The sequence below is a fragment of the Struthio camelus genome, chromosome 1, assembly GCF_040807025.1.
Source record: "Struthio camelus isolate bStrCam1 chromosome 1, bStrCam1.hap1, whole genome shotgun sequence".
Classification (NCBI taxonomy): Eukaryota; Metazoa; Chordata; class Aves; order Struthioniformes; family Struthionidae; genus Struthio; species Struthio camelus.
Window position 1 is genome coordinate 221,824,475 of NC_090942.1, and position 20,475 is coordinate 221,844,949.

A 20,475-nucleotide genomic window follows, 5' to 3' on the forward strand; every position below is an offset into this window, starting at 1 on the left:
CTCGCAGGTTGCATGTACTACTAGCCACCTCAGTTAAGCCTGTGTACCCCTCAAATACCACTACTTAGTTCCTTCCAGCAAATGCCATTCAAGATGCTAGCTATCGTATAGCCCCCTCCTTCAAAGAATGTTCTTCTGTTGGAATAGTCTCCTAATTTTTATACAAGTTAATGAGGTTGAATTCATCTTCCAATAGGAAGTTTCACTGTAATTGGCAGGGAATAAGTTTTACTTTGATAAAACCAGTGGTCAGATTGGAAAAAAATTTTCTCCTCCCAGTGCTTGGTGTTGCTATCAAATTATTCCTGGTAACATCCAATATAACCCATATAAAATGCAAGACACCATAAGAGTTCAAGAGAGCCTTTCCAATTCAAAGGACCAGTGTGTAGGAGGGTGGGGGGTACACAACCTATACTTTTCATTTACTCTTCATACTCGTACTATGTAAATGACCAGTGCAACAAGGCTGGGAAGCCTTCTTATACAAGCAAAGTATAAATTTGCAAAAGTGACTTGAAAAGCCCTGATTTGCCAAAAGCAGCTCACCACTTAGGGTTCTCACAGTAGCCTGATCACCAGAAGAATAATCAGTTTTCCTCCAGACATACTGTACTAGACTTTCAACACTATCTACACTGTCTACAGCTCCAGTATCAATTCTCCTTACTTAACTATTATTATAGTTTAGTGTGCTACCTACCAGGACAGAGTTTTTAACATAAGCACCAGTGGTGTTCTTTAGCTGCCATCTCAGACTGTCTCTGCCCTCCTGGTTGTTTTCAATATTCCATAAATCCTTTTACAGTTAAGATCAACTCTGACCTTTATGCAAGCTGGTACATATTCTGATTTTACATAGCTTTCACATCTTGGACTGAAAGCTTCCTTGCTTGCTTTATGACCCATGGTGGCTCCGGAAGAATTTGTGCAAAATCCTTTCAGCTATTTTAGCACTAAAGCAGGGTGCAAAGATTAGTTAGCAACACAAATATGTTATTACAGCACCTGTGGCTGTTTCAAACTTCCCTGAACTAAGCTTGCAAGAAGGTCAGCTATTTGGTTCTCTGAATACTAGCCATAATTAAGTCACTGAAAACACAGGGCTCTGTGTACCTTGTAGTTTAATAATAAAAAAATCCATAACGATTATGAACTATAGCATTTACGATTTTTAAGAAAGTCCATCAAAATATCAACAGTATTTAGACAAAACGAGCATAATAAATTATCATAGTATGGTTCTATCCCTCAATATCAAAAATTCCTACTTCCTCAAATTTTCACTATACTACCTGCTTTCACATACCTGTACCACTCTGAGTATTGAGTAGCAAGCATGTGACCCGAGTTCCTGAAAGTCAAGTGTTAAATCAAATTTAATGCAATCTCAGATAAACTTTCAACTGCCTTAGTTTTCAGGTGGATACTCTTAGTGTCAAAAAGGGAACTTCACAGAAGGTCTGGGTCTAGTTTGCTGCAGTACACAAGGCCTTTCATAGCAAAGGAACATACAGGGGGGAATTTAGCTACTAAGCAGATGCATTGTTACTTGAAACCACTGTTTACAGTCCTTTCGAAAAGGTAAGAAAGTACTCATACACCGATTTACATACTTGCTAGGAAGATTTATTTAGACGTTTTGCAATGAAACATCCGTTTTCCACCGTTCAGCTTTCGGTATATCTCAGAGTCAAGAGAATCGCACATTGAAATGATCTCAGATCTACTTCAGAAGTAAAGCAAAAGCACTTGATATGCAGTTTCATAGGATACACCATAAAGGACTTTTGGGATTCTATTCTAACATCCTTTCACCATGCACCTGAAGACAGCAAGGCCCTCAAAGCTACAGAACCATCATTAGATCAACAAGCAGCTTACGCATCTCTTCGTAGATTGCACTCCTTTCGTATCCAGACTCCCTCACATCAGGGAATGGGATTCAAGAGCAGTTCAGTAACTTATATTAGCTAAATCAACATTTAGCTACTTTTTGGCAACCATTTTTAAGGAGTGATGCCAGCAATGAATCATATTTGAGGCCAAAAACAGCTACAGAGATTTACTTTAGGAATTTTACAGCATTTTTTTCGTAAAAATGTAACACGCACAAACATATAACACTTATCCTACATTCCTGAAGACCTGATGTAAGGAATGAGACATACTGAATCTGTGCAGTGTGATTTAACCCAGACTAACTGACCATAAGAAAAATCTAACTACTTTCATCAACGTGGGCCAACTTGTTGAGATTTTTCATGAATGCCTAATTGTCAATGTTTGTTTACAACTACATTTCAGTTACAACACTGATTAGAAATATGATCCATTTCCTAAATCAAGCTGCTTCCTTTCCTTAACACTTACGAGCACCTGAAAGGCTTTTGGAAGTTTGACAGAACTCCCCTTAACATGTTCAGGTGAAAGCTTTATGGCTAAGACAAGATAATGGTTTCCAATCCATTCATATTCTGACACATTTCCTCCATTGCTGTACTGCAGTGAGAGTTTCAACGAGGAAAGGACAGTTAGCATACCAAAGAAGTTGTCCAAAAGATAAAGTCTTTCATAACTCATACAGCGCGAAAACAAAAGAGGAAGAATAAGGAACATCTCTGTATTTGACATGGCCCATTTAAAAGTAGCTAGAGAATATTTATACTTGGAATGTGAAAGAGCCCTTTATTAGTTCAAACTGGAGTTGAAGAAACACAGTGTATGAAGTCAGTGCTATGTTTTGTCTACCAAACAAGTCAATGGCACAACACGCTCCCCTAATGCTAATGAAAATAGCAACACCAGTATCAAAACAAATAAAAGAGCTGGGTATGTAATGGCTACACATTACTCTTAAAAGGTAGCGTGGTCTGTCCTGCCTTGCACCTTCTCTTACTAGCTAATCCACCAAGACCTTTCCTCACTAAGTAGATAATTTATACTGCAGAGCAACTCAGAATCCAAGTTCTACCTCAGAGCAAGGATCCAAATAGCTAGGAACTGTTCACGAGGAGCAAGAAATCCTTTCTTAATAAATCATAATCACAAGTAGCAAAACTAGAACACTTCTTCACAGTTCAAAATCAACAAGACAACCAAGACCAAAACTGATATTCAGTGTAAGCCCCCAGCATTTACATTTTTATTTTCGCTACTGTAACCTGCATCCTAATCCTTCCTTCCAAACTTGATTTGTGCCTGTCACTGCAGAAAGACTAAAAGAACCCGTAACAACAAAAATGAGGTAGGGACAGGTACAGAAGACGTGGCCATTCAATCTTAGGATACAAACACAAGAAAGCTGGTAAGGTATGACAAAACAAGCCTCAAAGCATATGATTCACTTAAATGTAATATGACTAGGAAGGACTCGAAAGCAAAAATGCAAGACTATGTAGAGTCAGGCCAATCTTCTTTCTGCCTATTCTATCAACAGCTGTGTTTAGTTATGGTCACTGTAACACTCAAGAGTGACAGACCGAGCAAGCGAGCAAATACAACAGAATTCTGAAGAATAAAACCTGTCAGCACACCCTATAAAATTGCTCTAAGAAGGTTAAGGAAAACCTACAAACATTCACCATTAGCCAGATAAAGCCCATCTTGCAAGGTAGTTGAGGTATAAATAATAAGGAACTAGTTATACAGTATTTCTACCTTTAAGAGACCTTTAAGAAGCCAGAAATACTGTCTTTCCCTAGTGAAGGATATTTTCCTCTTAGTTTGTCTAAATAAAGATTCACTCCCCTGCAAATGAACAAACTAAAGCATAACCGTTTCTCTGATGCAACAGGGGAATTATACCATGGGTTAAAAGAGAGAGAACATGGGTGCAAGTCCCACCTCATTAACAATACAGAATTCCCTTAAGCCTCTTAAGACCACCTTGGGCAACAGAACATTAGTCTATATTAGCAGTAAAAATCACCTGAGCACAACAATTTAGGAACAGAAAACAAGAAGGTGCACAGAAGGAAGACCCAAAAAGTAAACAGAGCCTTATGGAATCAAGCATCAACAAAACCAAAGCAAAAACACCTTTGACTTTAAAAAAAAAAATCACTTGATTTGAAATATACTCTGTGTCACAGAAACAGAAAACATATGCTAATATCCTGAAGCATATGAAGGTTAACCATTTTACTGGATAACAAACCAAGGGCAGACTAGTAAGCCTGTCTTCACAGACAGCATGAGTCTTTAGCTACCAAGTATCAGGACATTACCACCACCTAACCAAGAATATTTTCTGAACCCCCACATATCCCTTGACAAAAGCATCAAAAAAATCCATTGCTACAGTTTTCTGACAAAACAGTCACGATACAATACCTCTACAGATCATTCAGTTTGCAAAACACACTTGCGCTCCTTAGATAGAAAGGAAAGTGCACTGTAGAGAGGAAAAAATCGAGCCCCAGATTAAGAGCAAACATTCTGGGCTACAATTAGTTTTACAGTACCTTCAACAACTGTATCTCCTCCTAACTGGCATTTATCTATATCAAATGCTAGATACTGATATAGCTGGAGAAACTGTTGTTATATGATCACTATATTGACAATGAATTTTCTTTCTTGCTGTTTTACCTAAGCAGTATTTCCCTCCCAGCTAAGTACTATGTATGTCAAAGAGAAGTGAAAGCATTATTCAAATATGACACTTTCTGCTATTCAGATTTCCCCTAACATATTTAGTAGGAAAGAGGAAGTAAAATTTAAGAGTCAGTCTGTTTTCACATTATTCTACTTTGGTCACTTCTGCTATGTCAAGCATTAAAATATATACCTATTTGGTATTTGATTATTTTCAGCAGTTGAAAGTAACAAATCAATATATGGCTAGATTTAGTATGGGAATCTAGAAGTACTTTTATTTGTTGAAGGCAAAAGAAAAGCCTCTTTTTCTTTAAAGTGCACTTCAGCCATGACTTCCATTCTTTGGCATCCTGTGTTCAAACAGTAAATTTGAGGTGTGTATATTATACCTGTACAATTACTAATATCTCAAAAGCTCAAAGACTCTTAAAATCTTCGTGTACATAGGCTTTTAACGTAGCTCAGCAGAGAGACTTCTCATATAGGAAATTTTACAGCACAATCTTTAATACCATAGTCACTGATAAGACATTCAGATCTTAATCATCGTCTTTCAACTTCTTTAAAGGAAGGACCACAGGATAAGATTATAGGACCAGGAGGGACCTTTGCAGTCTTCGAATTCAATATCTTTCTACTATAGACCAGCAAAGTTTGAGGCAGGTAAATATGACAATGTGGTCTCATATTGAAAGCAGATTTGTGGGGACTTTCTTTCCACTACTCTGGGGTCTGCTCCAGATCTTTCTTTGGCTGAGAGAAATTTTTCAATTCCTAAATAATATTTTCATCTTCAGTATTCAAAATCAAGGTCCCTACTCTGCCAAACAGGTTTAAGACAGGGATAACCAATTGCTTTCAAGTGGTGGTGGAAACGGAGCAAACATATGCTGGACATATGCTAGTTTTACCTGGCTACTAGAAACGCTCACATGCATTTTATGAAACTAAACCTGTATCTGGTCTGACAAGTCTGCATCAGTAGCGAGTACAAACAAATCTGATGCTCTGCACTTTGCGGCACTTCAGAGCGCAAGGAAGCCTCACATGGCTCATCACAGAACACGTTTAAGCCTCTTGCGCTTATCACAAGGCTCCCTCCCATGCTATTGGGGCTAAACTACTTCCAGAGTTAAGCTAGTGCAGAAGCCACGGGAGCCACATTTGCAAAGCATTGCTTTTGGGCTAGTGAATCCCACCAACCACCACCTGGTTCTGCACACTAGCCCCTTACGAAACCCATTCTGAAAGCAAATGGAGACTAGAGAATATTCATGGGAAAATGTTTGCTCTGTTCTTATGCTCTGCCTTAAAACACCTGCTTCTGACCTTTGTGGCTGAAAACTCATCACTACTCCTCGCTGCAGAGACTTTTACTAACTGACAGAAGGCTTGTATGAGCTAAAAGATATTAGTTACACAGGCTTGGGACTAACACTATTCACAGCCGTGCATAACGACACACACTGCACATCTCCCCTTCTTGGCAGGGAGTCCAATGCGCCAGAGCTTCTCTCCTATCTCCCCCATCGTAACCCTCAAAATATACAAAGTGCAATATATACAAAGTGTTTGGCTAAGTCATCTCGCACACCCACCCACCATATCACTACACAGGACATACTGACATTTGATTGATTGGCATTGAGTTGAAATTAAAACCTCTAATGGAAAAGAGCTAGCTCTGCACACAGCTCCAAACGTATCCCCTAGTATCTAAAATACTTAGTTTTTTTCCCCATTACCCAGGCTATCTCCAGAGAGCAGAAAGTTTCTTATACCAGAGTATCAACAATATAACTCCAGAGGCCAAAGTTTCCTGTGGGAAAAGCAAGTATTCTTAGGGATGGAAACCTTCTGTAGCCCCATTTTAGGATAATGCCTTACGCACATCACTTATTGCCTTTCCCCTATAATTTGGGAGCAACAGTCATAGATAAATTTCAAAAGCTCCTTGCTGCTGATCATCAGTCAGGCCAGTGGAACATAGGAACACGAGCAGTCCTAACTTTTTAGCTTAACTAGCAAATACAGATGGCAAATTCAAATAGCTGATGAGCTTTCCTCCTGCTGTTGGTGCACAGTTAAATCCCTTGGGAACGAGCTATTGAAATATCACTTTACAACCACCCAACTAAGTCTCAGAAGTGCTAAGCTGTTACATATATGACAGCATTTGCTTACCATACCAGAGTTTACATTGGGGTCTGTTTGCTTTTCTTCTGTAATCTACGACAATACAGTAGCAGGGGATATGTCTTGTCATTTTCTAGACTAGTTCTAGTCCCCTACTTCTGACTAATATTTCCCAATGCACCCTAAAAAAGCCCCAACTATATCTATAGCTTATTCATGTCCTAGTAAACAACCTAGACAAGAGGTATGCTGTATGCTTCAGACTCTGGGCATGTACCTGAGTGGATGCCCCAAATCAACAGTCCAATGCACAAATGCAAACAGCTGTTCTTTCCCTTCCTCTCAGTATATACCACATCATCTAGCAGTGGTAGCTGCTGCCACCACCATCACTGGTCACCAGTCTGTCAAGATGGACAAGAAGTAGCCTGAATAGCAAGTTCCCACATTTGCTATGTAAACAACTTGCCTCCCTTCTCTCTTGCAATAGAAGAGTTAACCAGACAAAAGCATCCCACATGCCAGATCCTGCCCACCAGCCAACTGTCAATCCACGCTGATCCAAACTGTCCTTTATTGGAAGTTGTAAGGAGGAAAAAAATATACTTTTTAAAATAACTCCCTAATCGCTCACTACAAACTGCACTTCAGCACAGCTGTTCATACACAATAGCACACCCAGTTCAAGTCCAAGCTTGCAGGTCTTCAAATACTACCTCACAGTTCATTAAAAGCTTCATTCTCTCTAATGCTGAAACTGATAGTAAAAGCTTCTCAATTTCACCATGAGGAAAAATAAGTTTTAAGTGCTGGAAGCACTGGTGCTGGAATTTATAAAGAGGGGCTTTTTTAACTCTAGATTAATAGATGTATGAAACATCTATTTTGATCAATAATTAGCACGGTAACATTCAACAGATCATTTGACTGCAGTGTGACTGGCTCTCAATGCATTTTTTTGTTCAAACCTTTCCAGATGGACAGTAAGAGCCTGAAAGATTCCCCACTACCACCCTTCATTTCAGCTGCTTACAATGACAGGACTGAAAAGCTTGTTTTGAGCTTTTATATATCAATAAGATAAGTTATCATGACACTCTTGGCTTTCATTGCCTACAGCAACTAACAAGCGATAATGCTAAAGAATCTCTGCTTTTAAAATGCAGCTGTTTCAGGAGCCATTTTCAGTTCTGTTAGACCCATTCTTCCAGCAAGAGAAAATGACATTTTGCCACAATTACTTAGGGATATAAATCAGGATTAACCAGATGCATTTCTTTATAAATATTTCCTCAATTCATCCACTTAAAGCATAGGATGCATCCACAAAAGACATTCTTAAGCCCCGTCGTCCTGCCATCAACGAACAAGTTAAGGAATAGGTTAGTCATGAAGACTAACGCAAGTGTGGTCACACTTGCGAAACATTTAGGAAGAGAGGCAACGGGGACAAACCAAAACACGGGAAATTCTACTTGAGCAAAATAAAACAACTTTGACTGTGGAGGGGGTTAACAGTAGAACTGGAACAGGTTGCTCAAAGAGGCTTGGAGTCTCCATCCTTGGAGATGCTCAAAACCTGACTGGACACTGTCCCAGGCAATCTGGAGTAGCTGACCCTGCTCGAGCAGGGACCAGATGATCTCCAGAGGTCTCTTAACCCCTATTTTATGATTCCGACATGGCTTTTCACTCTTGGAACTATGTCACTAAGAGGTGCTTTGTTTTCTACTCATTGAATTACACTGGCACAATTAAATTTAGACTAAGCCCAAGTTACAGCTTCAGGACTTCAGTTATTAAAAGCACTCACCTTAAATTCACATTTGAGAATCTGTTCTTTTGAGGGATTTATAACCATGACTCAAGACCATCATTACACTCATCTTTATCCAGAAAAAACTGCAGCACTGGGTGTTCTAAAGGAAACTGCCTGCTAAAACAAATCATTGAGCTGGGTTCTGTGCTAGCAGGTAGAAAACAATTACCTTGCATGATGTAGCACCATGCTCAGATCAACCAGATTTTTGCATTATGCAAGTGGCACATACACCAGAATGACTTTTCCATTTTATTTCTTGTTTCCATAAGAAAGAATATGAAAAGCTGAGCAAGATATGATCTAGGACTAGAGTCAAGATTACACTCCTACATTAAAATAAAAGTGAATGTGCCAGGAAGCTCAAACTCCAATGCTTTCATTGATACTCTCTGCAGCTTTTGAGGAAAGTAAAACATCTGCAGGGTGACAGCCCCTTGAAGGTGAGATGTTTTGCAATTCTTAAAGACTTGAAGCTTGGGTAATACAGCAAAATACGATGATTTGTTATTAACACATCAGACTGTAGTTTCAGAGCTTCTTGATTTAACTGCAGACACTGACAATAGCATACAGACACTTCAGCGCATGGTCCTTACACTTGCGGAGCACACAGCAGAACAATACTCCAGACTGTTACGAGCTTACACTTGCTACAATTAACATTTCTGCCGCAACCATGCAAGTGTCCTACATAACCCTAAATATTTACTTGTCTAGAATATCCTGTTAACTGATGATTCAGTTTCTGCTCCTACAAACTCCCACAAAAGTTTCTGTTCCTGCAAAAAAAAAAAAAAAAAGGTTCTGTTCTGGTTTCCTTTCACAAATTAAATACAATGACTAATAACAAAAACTTTTATTTGCAGAATTTACTTGGTTCTTGCACAAGCTTGGGACAGACTGAAACGAAAAAGCTCAGCACAGAGAAGGCCATACTCCTGAACAGTCCACACCTCCTTATAAAGTTCATCTGATGCGGTACTTAGGTTTATATTCATTTACACAGAACTGGTTCACGTTTTAGAACGAGCACTTGCTCTGAAATTAGGGACAATACTTCCACTGTTCAAGGCCAGCGGCCATCTCCATTCCCCGCTTTTTCCCTAAGTGACAGGCTGGTAAGACTAGCTTATCCCAGGACCAGTTATCTCTTCACTCCAAGTGGACATCCATTGATTTTCTGTGACAGCTCTTCAGTTTCAAACCTGGAAGCAAGTAGCAAAGCAACTCAAAACACTTGTCTACTTCATAACAACATCAATTGCACCGAGGCACTGAACCCAAATTTCAAGTGCAGACTCATATCTTACGGTATACCAGAAGAAAAGCATACGTTTCCTAAGTAATTATTCCCCATCATCACTGTTTGCTTTTTTAAGTCGACTAGAACTGTACAATAAAAGGCACTGCATTCAAGAGGAGAAAGGGCATAGACTTAAGTTCGATACAGATTGCTAAACTTTTTCACACAGAGCCTACACTACCTCACTTAACCTTGTTCATAACGCTCTCCAAAAATCAAAACACTCATGTAAGCAGGACAGCTGCCCAGTAAATCAGAAGCCAAATATCAGCAAACAGGAAAAACAGAGTTATCCAAAGGAAGGATGTGATGGAGAGGGAACGTTTCTCCACCTTTCAGAAAGCACTGCACGTTTTATCCATGCTCATCCCCAAACCCCAATAACAGACAAAAAGAGGAGGAGTGGGCTCCTCAGCTGCTCCAGCCCCCTCAGAGTTACCCAAGCTTAAAGCCAGCTTATCCACAGGAGGAAAAGACGCCACAACTCCCCAAATTCCATTTACACACAGTAACTCTACGGGTATGGCAAGAGCTGCTCTGGGAAAGGGAAAGTCACCCTCGGGGAAAGGGGACAGAGCCCACCGCCCCCCAGGCAAAGGGGGCCTCACCCTCCCCTCTTCTCCACCACCCGAAAAAAAAAGGTGCTCAACCCCCCACTCCACCAGGAGCCTTCCCTGCATGGCCTCAAGGACCCTTCCTTCACCTCAGCCGTGCCCCCTCCGCCCCCTTCAGCGAGGCCCCGCTCCCGGCCCCTCACACCGACAACTCCCCCCCGCCCAGGGAGCCGCCGGCTGCCGCCTCAGGGCCGCCCGGCCCCGGCCGTACCTGCTGCGAGGGCAGCTCCACATGCAAGGCCCGGGTGGCGGAGCCCGCAGGCAAGGCGGCGGGGCCGGCGGCCGAGCTCATCCTCACGGCAGGTCACCGGCCGGGCAGCGGCTGCAGGCGCTGCGCATCAGCGCCCCTGCCCCCGACCCGCCGCCGCCGGGCACCCAGGGGTTAATGGCGGCAGCAGCACCGACCCGGAGCCGCTCGCTACGGAGCCATATTACCGCAGTGCTGGGGGGGCGGGGGTGGGGGGGAGGGAGCGCGGACGGGCGGGGGGGGGGAGGAGCTGCCCGCCCGCTCATTGGCCCGCTCTCCATCCAGGCGGGACTGCGGGCGGTGCCTCTGAGGCGCTATTGGTAGGAAGAGACGCCAATCGTTTTTCCTCTCCGCCGCCTCTGTCAAACCGTTGGCACCGGGCCTGGCGCGGATTGGTGCGCCGACTTCCGGAAGGCGGGACGGCGCCCGAAGGAGCGGCTGGTGATTGGGTGGCGGCGGCCGTGATTGACGCGGCTTATCCTCCCGTCACGTGCTGGGAGGTGGGGGGGGGGGAAAAGCTGTTATTATCACGTGGTGGGATGAAAATATTTTGCTGGGCGGGTGCGGGGGGGGGAGAGTGTAGCGCTGTCGCCATGGCAACCGCGCAGCGGCCTGGCGCGGCCTATGGGGCCAGGCCGCAAACCTCGGCCTTATGGCGGCAACCGGCCTCTCGGGGGTCCGGCAGCGCCTTGGTGGCGGGCAGCGGTGTCCCCCCGGGCAGGGCACGGTCCCTCCGTTCACCCCACGCGGGCTCACGCGTGGCCGCGTACCCAGGCCCTCGGTTTTATCCGCCTCTCAGACTTGCCGTGGCGGACACAACTGAGAAAAAGCAGAAGCCTGATGAAAAAACTCGAGTGAAAAGGCGGCTTTTCGGCAGTTCGGCTGCCACCCTTCCAAAAGTCGCCCCCCTCCGTCCGCCGTCTTCCTCCTGCCTCTCGCAGGCGCTCGCCATCGCCTCCCCTTCCCCAAGGCGCTCTCTAGGTGTGAGAAACAGAGCTGCCAAACTCATTTTTTTCCTTGATTAACGGGTGGCAAATCCCTATTTCATGGAGCTGAGTGATTCTCCGCCTCAATTCAATGATTGGGACCTGTCTCAAACTGGGAACATAAAGTTACTGGAAATTCAAATTTCCAATTAGTTTCAAATTAGTGGCCTTTTTTTGCCCCTCCTTTTTTTTTTTTTTCCCCTAGGAACTGGTGCAGCTTTATTTTTTTACTTTCGTAGAAAAATGATTCATGCTATATCAATATTTTCCATAGGAAAGGGCACGCTGCTACCAAGCAGTCACGCTCCTCAGCCATGTTATCTACAATAGGAGGCTTAAAAATAATTATTTTGCATCTGTGGTATCCGTTTTATTCACCTCCTGGTTTCTGGTTCGTTCGAACGCACGTGCTTCTGTATTTTGAACTTTCTACCTTCATGCTGGAGGCTTGAAACTTACTTTCTAGAGGGAAATCTGGGATTCTTCGCCCAATCTTTATTCCAGAAATTGATGTGTTAAAAATGCACTTGGAGTGTTAAAAATGCACTTGGAATCCCCAAAATGGTCGTAAAATCAAGAGATTTGGTAAAGCTTTATGGCTTTGAAGCCGTTTAGATATGCTTCCTCCAGTGAGCCATACTAATTATAGCTTAAAATGATATTTAACCTTTGGCAGCGTTACGGTACTAAGGGGGCAATTATTTCTGAGATAAATCACTAAAAACAATTTAGGGAAACAGTGTGACTATAACACTGCTTGGTTGCCCAAAACTTTGAAGAATAAAATTTAAAAAAAAAAAAAAATCCATCCTGGGCTGAACTGTCATATATCATTGTCGGTTGGGGTTTGATTAATACAGAAGTGAACGGAAAATTGCATTCACAACAGAAAGTTAATGCCTCTCCGTGTCAGCATAGACGCTACGGCACTGTAACGGGTTACGGGGAAACACTGCACAGACAGTGAAACCAGGATCAACGTTGCACGAAGAAAATTAATCATTTGCTATGACGGTAGTCACTTAAGTGCTTTCTCTACTCTGTAAACGAATATGCGACTCTTCCGTGACCAACTTGTGCCGATTTTGTGAATTCAAAGTTCATACTATACTGCAGTAAGCACTTTAGAAAGACTGTAGGGCTGTGGAGCAACAGCAGGGCTCTCCCATTTTTCTTCAGTCACACAGTGGTAGATGACTCAAAACTTTCTTGAAGCACTGCTGTTTTTTTGAAAAGTAGAATTATGAGGTTGTTTGAGTGTAGCAGCTAGCGTGAGCTGTATATAGAGACCGAAGTTGATTCGCTGCCTAACATAACCATCTAATCCGTAATTCAGGTAATAAAGAGAAAAATTTTCCCCAGAGGAAAACTCAGATATGACCCAAAATCAGCAAATCCCATGTTAATTTATTAACTTAATTTAATGTTAATTTATTAATTGTTTTAAAGTAGTGGAACTGATATAACTCCAAAGAAGTCTATGCGGTTTTCCAGCTCATGCTAGGCTAGGTTTTGGCCTTGTATTCCTAATTTCACACTTAACTTTCTCCTTTGTCTTTCAGTGTGGCAGGGAATTTCCTGTAAGGGAAAGGCGTAAGGGCGTTGCAAAATGCTCTGTTCACGTAATGCCCCGTGCATGGTAGTACTGAGTCATCGCTAGAGTAGATCAAGGAGAAGGTTTCAGTTTTACATTTGATTTTCATCAGTTTTGACAAATCTGACCCTTGAGTAGTTTACGAGACCGTTCGACATGAAAAAGATACAAGGAAGTTTAATAATCGATAATATGCGTGAGTTCAAACAAAATTATCTTCCCTTTTGGGCTTAAAATTATTGCTTTGTTAATTAATAAGGATTCGTGGATTATTTTAACCAGAGTGTTTGTAAATGACACCTGGAGAGTACAGTGGCTTCTTTTATGCTTCACATATTAACAGTTACTCAGGAGTAGTAATGCTGGCGCAGTACTGTAAATCTCAGCTGTATACTTGGCATTAGTAGAGCCTACGTACTTCACTGGTGCTCTAGGCAGTTGCCATTTGAAATTTCAACCAAATGAAAAGGCCAGTGTTATCTATCTGCATAGTTTTGAAGATCCCAGGATCACCTTTATTACATTCAGGTAGTTGTTCCTCGGTCCGTTTCTACCATAAAAGGTGAAGTTCCTGCATCTGCGGCAAGTGCACAGATACATGCAGCACTCCCAGGTCCGTTACCTGCCCATCTTCAGTTCTGCTCAAGTGAATCCAGCAGGCTACCAGGAAAAGAAAGACTTTTCATAACTGTCATCTGATTTCTGGAGAAAGAAATGTAAATAAATGCCTGCTGAGCATGCATGTTTTTGTGGTCACATAAGAGGCAAACTCACACAATCAGCTACTCACTTTGATCTTATGGGTAGTCAGAAACAATTTCTTCCTGCCATTTTTTGGAAAGCAAGGCCAGCAAAGAATTAAAATTATTATTAATTTTTAGAATTTTTAGAAAATATTATTAATTTTTAGAATTTTTAGAAGCAATTTTTACAAAATGAGGTGAATCATCTTGCAGAACAAAGCATGTTTCACATCTCAAAAAACTTCTGAAGAAATCTAGATGAAGCGCCACCCAGGAACATTGTTAGAAATGCTGTTTAGAACTTAGTATGTGTTATTTCGTGAAGCACTAGTATATCAAAGCTCTTTTTTGCTTGGTGGCACTGAATGTGAGACACAAGGAATAGTGTCTTTTCAAATTTACTGTGGAGGAGAGATACAGCAGGGAATTATTAAGATTTTTATAGACTTTTTGCAAGTGTTAGAATGCTGGAAGTTTTGAGAAATAGTAAAGGAGGGAATGACCTTGTGACTAACTGTAATTCCTCCTTCTGCCATAGACTGTGTCAGATATGCTTCTGCCACCGGTGTGAGTCATTAGATCATTGCAACATCCCTCAATCGAGCAAACACGCTTCACTGATGAATGAAATGTTTCCATATGCCGAAGCTAAATACTTCATTAGCCCTTTGTACGTTATATTCTCTCAAAGAATTGTTTTGTTCCTGCAGCTGCTTGTCCACCTAAGCAAAGGAAACAAACACATAAATGTGTGCCCGTGGAAAATACATGAAAATCTGATCCTGTGCAGCCTTGTCAGCCCCTATTTGGTTGTAAGTGTGAAAAAAAAAAACAAGTTCTGCATGGTAATGCCCAGAACTTGTATTGAGATATTTACCAGCTCCTTTTCACAGCTGTTACTTGCAGGAGCCTAAGGCAATATATTTGCAATTTCTATCAAGCTCTGATTGTTGCTAATGCCAATGTTCTCCTGTTCAGATCCTGGCCTCGCTAGTGCAACAGTCAGGGAAAAATAATTACTGACAGAAACGTAACCTCGTGTTAGTTAAAGTGTGGCCCTCTTTGGAAGAGGCAAGGGGCATTTGCAGGAGGAAGAAAAGATGAATGCTGCAGAGAGTGAGAATATACCAGGGTCTTAAGGGAGCTGCAGCCATGCCGCATCTTGCAGCCAAAGTATTTATGAAAGTTTGTATTTCTAGCTGAAGGAGGATATATGGTTATGCAAAGAGGAGGCCAGAGGGAGAGTGTCTGGAGAGTTTCTAATTGTTCTCTCTGACTTTTCAGGAGCAGTGACCTGCTTCAGAAACATCCAGCAAGACATCAGGCTGGTGCTTAGACTCGTTGCTACAGCTCAGTGGTGTGAGGAGCCGAAGCCAGATCTACTGGCGAGATGACAGGAGCATGGTATAAAGCCATGAGCCTGCAAGCAGGCGTTCTGCTCCCCTGGAAGGCGACAAGCTGCTGCTTTCCAGCATCTCCTCTCATTTCAAGGAAGGAAAGACTTTTGCACGCTCTCCAGCGATTGTTTTAAACTGCTATAGGACCCTTGCAGCTACCTAAGACCTCCTGATCTTCCCCATGCATATCACAAGTGCTCACAGTGAGAGACAAAGGAAAGACCAGGTCGTTTGGCTCTGACAGCCTTACTTTTGAGTTAACAACAATGTGTGTCCGTGAACATCGGCTGAAGAGCCATTAGGAAAAGAAACAGTACTAGCAAAGTAGAGGTCTACATGGAGATGTTCAGAAAAATGATGGAAATGTGTGAAGGTGTATAAACCACCTTAAACCACATTCAACTCCAAGGGGAGTTTATTAATTTGCGAGTTTATTAATTGGCCATCATTTTGCACTTCCGAATCACTGGCAGCTACAGAAATGGTTTTGTTAATTGATTTCATTAACTTCTGATAATTTTCCTGAGTGTCCCAATATAGGAAAACCGCATGTCATTTAGTCAGACTTCATTATATCTTTGATGTGTAGCCAAGCTATTCCGGTCACATTATTTGCCCAGACCACATCGTCTTTCAGTAAAAAAAAAGTCTCATCAGCTCACAACTGTCAGACCCTTTCCATGGAGCACGTGAAACAGGATTGTTGGTGCCTGAGAGTGGACAGCATCTATTATTTTCATGGAAAAACTTCCCTCTCAGGCTCACAGAGCAAGTATGTTTTTAAATGAAGTGGGCGCATGAACGAGAACAGCAGCACGATCTCAGAGAAAGATGATCCTGCATCAGCCTCTACAAACTGGTCTTATTCCCATACTGAGTTGTTCAAGAAGAATTTCTCTGTATTTCCTTTAGGCAGTGAGTATCTTTTCATTAGGTGCATTTCAGTGTTTGGCACCTAGGCTCTCCTCCCGCCTGAGTTTTCACAGCACAATTGCAAAATATGGAGTAACAGCCCGTAAAACAAACCTCATTTCTGGGAAAACACTTATTGCTTTAAACCATGTTGCTGTAAAACCATATGTGTATTATGTCTTTGAAGCCTGGAACGTACTAAAACACTGTGGCTTAGGGGAAAGGGTGTTGTTTGTTTTGTTGGTTTTTCTGGGTAGCTTGAGAAAAATGTTCATAATCTCCTGAAGACGGGCTGATCCCAAATCTATTGAAGTCAACAGAAAAGCTTTGAGCATTTTCAATGGTTTTTTGATCAAGATTATGTTGAGTGGTGGGTTTGCAGGAAAAAAAAAAAAAAAACTCATCAAGTCATGCAGGCTGGGGATGAGGTTTACCGAAAGGCTGCTGCAGCGTGGGTGCAGTGCAATTCAGTTCATCAGCCAGAATATTCTGCACCACGAACACCAAAATGCCAAAAAGCTGGGTCGCCGCATCCCCTTGCCCAAACATGACAGTGATTCCTGGTATGAGTGTGAGCAGCCGTTTCTTACAAACCTGCAATAATCTGTACCAACGCTCTTAACTATTCTCGCTGCTAGAAAGCTCTTCTTTAATAGCAAATCTGATTTTGTGTGTGTGTGTGTGCGCTGCACCTCAAATCTGTTACTTTTCACCTGATTTTCAGAGAATCCCAGATCTGTGGGTCTCAGATTGGCAAACCTTAGGGATATAGCACTCAGGTTTGCTTCAGGGAATCACCCACATGTTAGTGTAATCTGAGCATGTAAACCTGAGGGTTTTTTCCCCTCTGGAAAAGGTATTTCATCATGTTTATTCTTGTGAGAGAGTTGCCAGTTAGTTTCGAATTTGTTTGAATTAGCTTGTTGAAGAATCCAAACAAAAGCTTATTGTGTAAAAGCGCTGGAGGGGTCAAGTGGCAGGGGGTTATAAAACCTGCCCTCCGAAGGACATACTACCTCCTCGCTGCTGCCATAAAAGAAAGAACTTAACCAGGAAAAGTTTAACAAGTTCAATAAACGTTGAAAGAACCTCACAAAATGCGCTCAGCTGGGAAAGAACAAAAGCCACTTCTCGATGTGTTATGTATTTTCATGGGGTAAAAGAATTGCTGTCACATGAAGTCACGCCGTGATGTTACCAGGTTTCACAAGCGAGCCAGAACCCGGCCAAGACATTTTGCGATGAGGCTATTTCAAAAGACCTGCTGGAAATGGCATTTGGGACTAAGGTTGTGACCCCTGAGTGTGCTTTACCCAGGGAATGAAAGATGCTAAGTACACTCTATATTCTTATTACATTCTATTTTATACTTATTTTATCATTCCATTTTATTATTTTAGGTTTATTTTTTCACATCATATATATTGCGTTATACATTGTGCAATATGCATTATTATTGAATGCGCTTAAGTAAACAGAGACAGCTAAGCAGATATATTTAACCAGAAAAACAGACAAATTATGAACGAAAAGGTAGACCAGAAAAAAAAAAAAAAGGAGGAGAAATAATCAGCCTGGGATAAGGAGAAGTATTTTCCCAGATATTTTTTTCAGCTTTTTAAAGAGGGTTATATGAGAAGGCTATGTCAATACTCACTAAACTGTGTGCTGGGGTTATATCAGATAGAGGTGTTACAGGTTTTACCTTACATACTACAGTGTTGGTCTTCCTGGGGACTGTCCTAGTGTTGTGCTGATGAAAGTGGGCCACCTTCTCTGCAAGTCCGTACACTTAAACAGCTTATTTCCATATTTTGCCTGCTGTTGATTTCAGTGGACCTTATATCAGAACGAAGTCTAATGCTTTACCCCTGAATGTGTACTGGCTCTCTGAGTTGCTGTAAAGACTGTCCTCCAAGTGAAAGGTAAAAAAAACCTAATCTTCTGCCTAAATATGGTCACTAAACAGCCCCGGATGCATTCACAAGAGTCCATGAAGGAAATTTTTCTCCGAATTTTGCTCGAATTAAAGCCCCCTTCTCTTCGCTGCACCTGCGTTTTCATCTTGCATCATCATTTCGGTCTCCTGAATTAACCTATCGTGTAATGGTGCTTGCCACCCCAGAAGTGGTTGCATTTCACCAAGGGGCAAAGCAAATCCTTCTGTAGAACATGTCTAGAGCTCTTTGAGACCCTTTAAGTGGAAAGGTCCTGCAGGATAATCAATAAACGAGTATGAAAGCTAAGCAAACATAGGGAGACAAAAATCAATATTCTCATTGCCTGGGAGCCCGCTGGCTGAGAAGACCTCCACAAATCAGCCTTGGTACCGAAACCTTGCGTTCCTATCAGCTGTAAGATCCTCCAGGACACTTTCATCCAACCATGCCAAACCAACAAGACTTCCTTGATCTTTGATTTATTAGGTATTGTTCTTAGATCATAACATCCTGACTGGCACTTCACCAAAGCAAAGCTGTTTATCCATTTAGGAATAATTAACTAGAAGGCATATCCACAGTGCATCTTGCATAACTAGGCTAGAGAATGGATGGGTAGGGTTGTTGCTGCTTCTGCATAGCCAATTTGGATAAGATATCTGCTGACCACTACTTCCCACCAGTCATTTCCATGCATACTTCCTTATCCCTCCTATTTAGCGCATTGAACAAGACCTATCTCAATACATTCAGTAGCCCAGTCACTTAAGATTTGAGAGGGTACTAGATCAGGGATATACCTGTGGTCAGGATGCAAGCTGATTGCTCTTCATGCTTTGTCAGCTTTATGGGCCGGAAACAGAAAGAGCTCATCAGGTAATAGCGAAAATGGACAACAGCTGATGGCACCTATTGGGGAGTATGGCAAAACCTGGTCGGAGAACTTAATGTCTTGGAAAACTGAGCTAGTTTTCCAAAAACTCATGCTCTTGGGAGGGGAGGACAGAAATAGATGTCAATGTAGTTCTTTCTGATGGCTGACTTGGAGAAGTTTATGAGACAACTGTGTTTGTATTAAGGAACCTCCAATTAGAGTGGTTTTGGGGGGATGCCACACAACAGGAATGAGATTACGGCACAGGAGGCTAATATTTGGCTGGGTCAAAGATGATGTGAGGACTATCCTGCACTGTGCAAACTGGATCAAACTAAAACAGAAATCAGGGAGCAACTCGAGGAACTATTTCAGGAAAAACTCCCTATATGTGATCAGCTAGCAAGAGTGGATCAGATCTGCGAGAAAATGGGGGACCGGTCAGTGATCAGGCCATGGATGGAGTGCAGATATCTGCCATACTTCTTTTATAGCACAAAATCCCCCAGCCCAGAAGAAGGAAAAATAACCATGAAGGCGAGCAGCGCAAACTCTGCATCAGAACCCCTGGCAGAAGTAGGCAGGAAATTGCCCATTCTTGTGATGATCAGGATTTTCCCTCAGAGGGAAAAAAATCCTCATTTAGCTGAGCTGTTCCCAACCAGCACGATTTTCCTGAGGATCATTTTACAGCATGAAGCTTAGAAGGCTTTGTACTGTAGAAATTCATTTGTTATTCCATGTGGTACTGCTCCTTGTACTAAATCGACAAAATATTTATTCAGAGAGTAATGCATCCATTTCTGTTCTGTGTCCCCTCCTAGGGCAAGGGCATTCCAGGCTTGCTGGGTGGTTTCTCAGCATTGCTACCTGGCATTTCCCCAAAATGTTTTTTTATCATGGAGTTACAGACAGACACCTCTTGAGGGCAGCATGTCCTCTCTTTTTTTTTTTCTCCCTCACCTATTTCATTAGACACTGTTCTGCTTCCAGACTGAAACAAAAAGGCTATTTAAACCCAAATTACTAAGCACTGCAGATAACACTCTTCCACTTTTACTGTTTGAATTGATGTGGGTCTTAAAGGAAGCTGGTGGCATCTCAGCGTTTAGCCTCATGACATACTAGTGCCCTAGAAAATACTGTCACCTTGCTTTGGAGATAGGGAAACTGTGGCTCAGCAAGCCCAAGTAACACCCTCAGGACACAGTCCAGGCACGAATCAATGCAGGTGGCCTGCATCCTATTGCCATGCTTTCTTCCCCTCTATCATTTGTTGCTCCATTTCTATTCACCAGAGAGAAA

The 20,475-nt window shown here is 42.1% G+C and overlaps 1 protein-coding gene across 1 annotated transcript in view; it reads right to left on the bottom strand.

Moving 5' to 3' along the window:
- The window catches only part of UVRAG (UV radiation resistance associated), a 97,879-nt gene extending 86,950 nt beyond the window's left edge, over positions 1–10,929 (bottom strand). Inside the window, exon 1 of the mRNA XM_068930738.1 lies at positions 10,689–10,929. Coding sequence (XP_068786839.1) covers positions 10,689–10,769 — 81 coding nt within the window. The 5' untranslated portion in view covers positions 10,770–10,929. The remainder of the gene's footprint in view (positions 1–10,688) is intronic.
- Between the last annotated feature and the right edge of the window lie 9,546 nt (positions 10,930–20,475).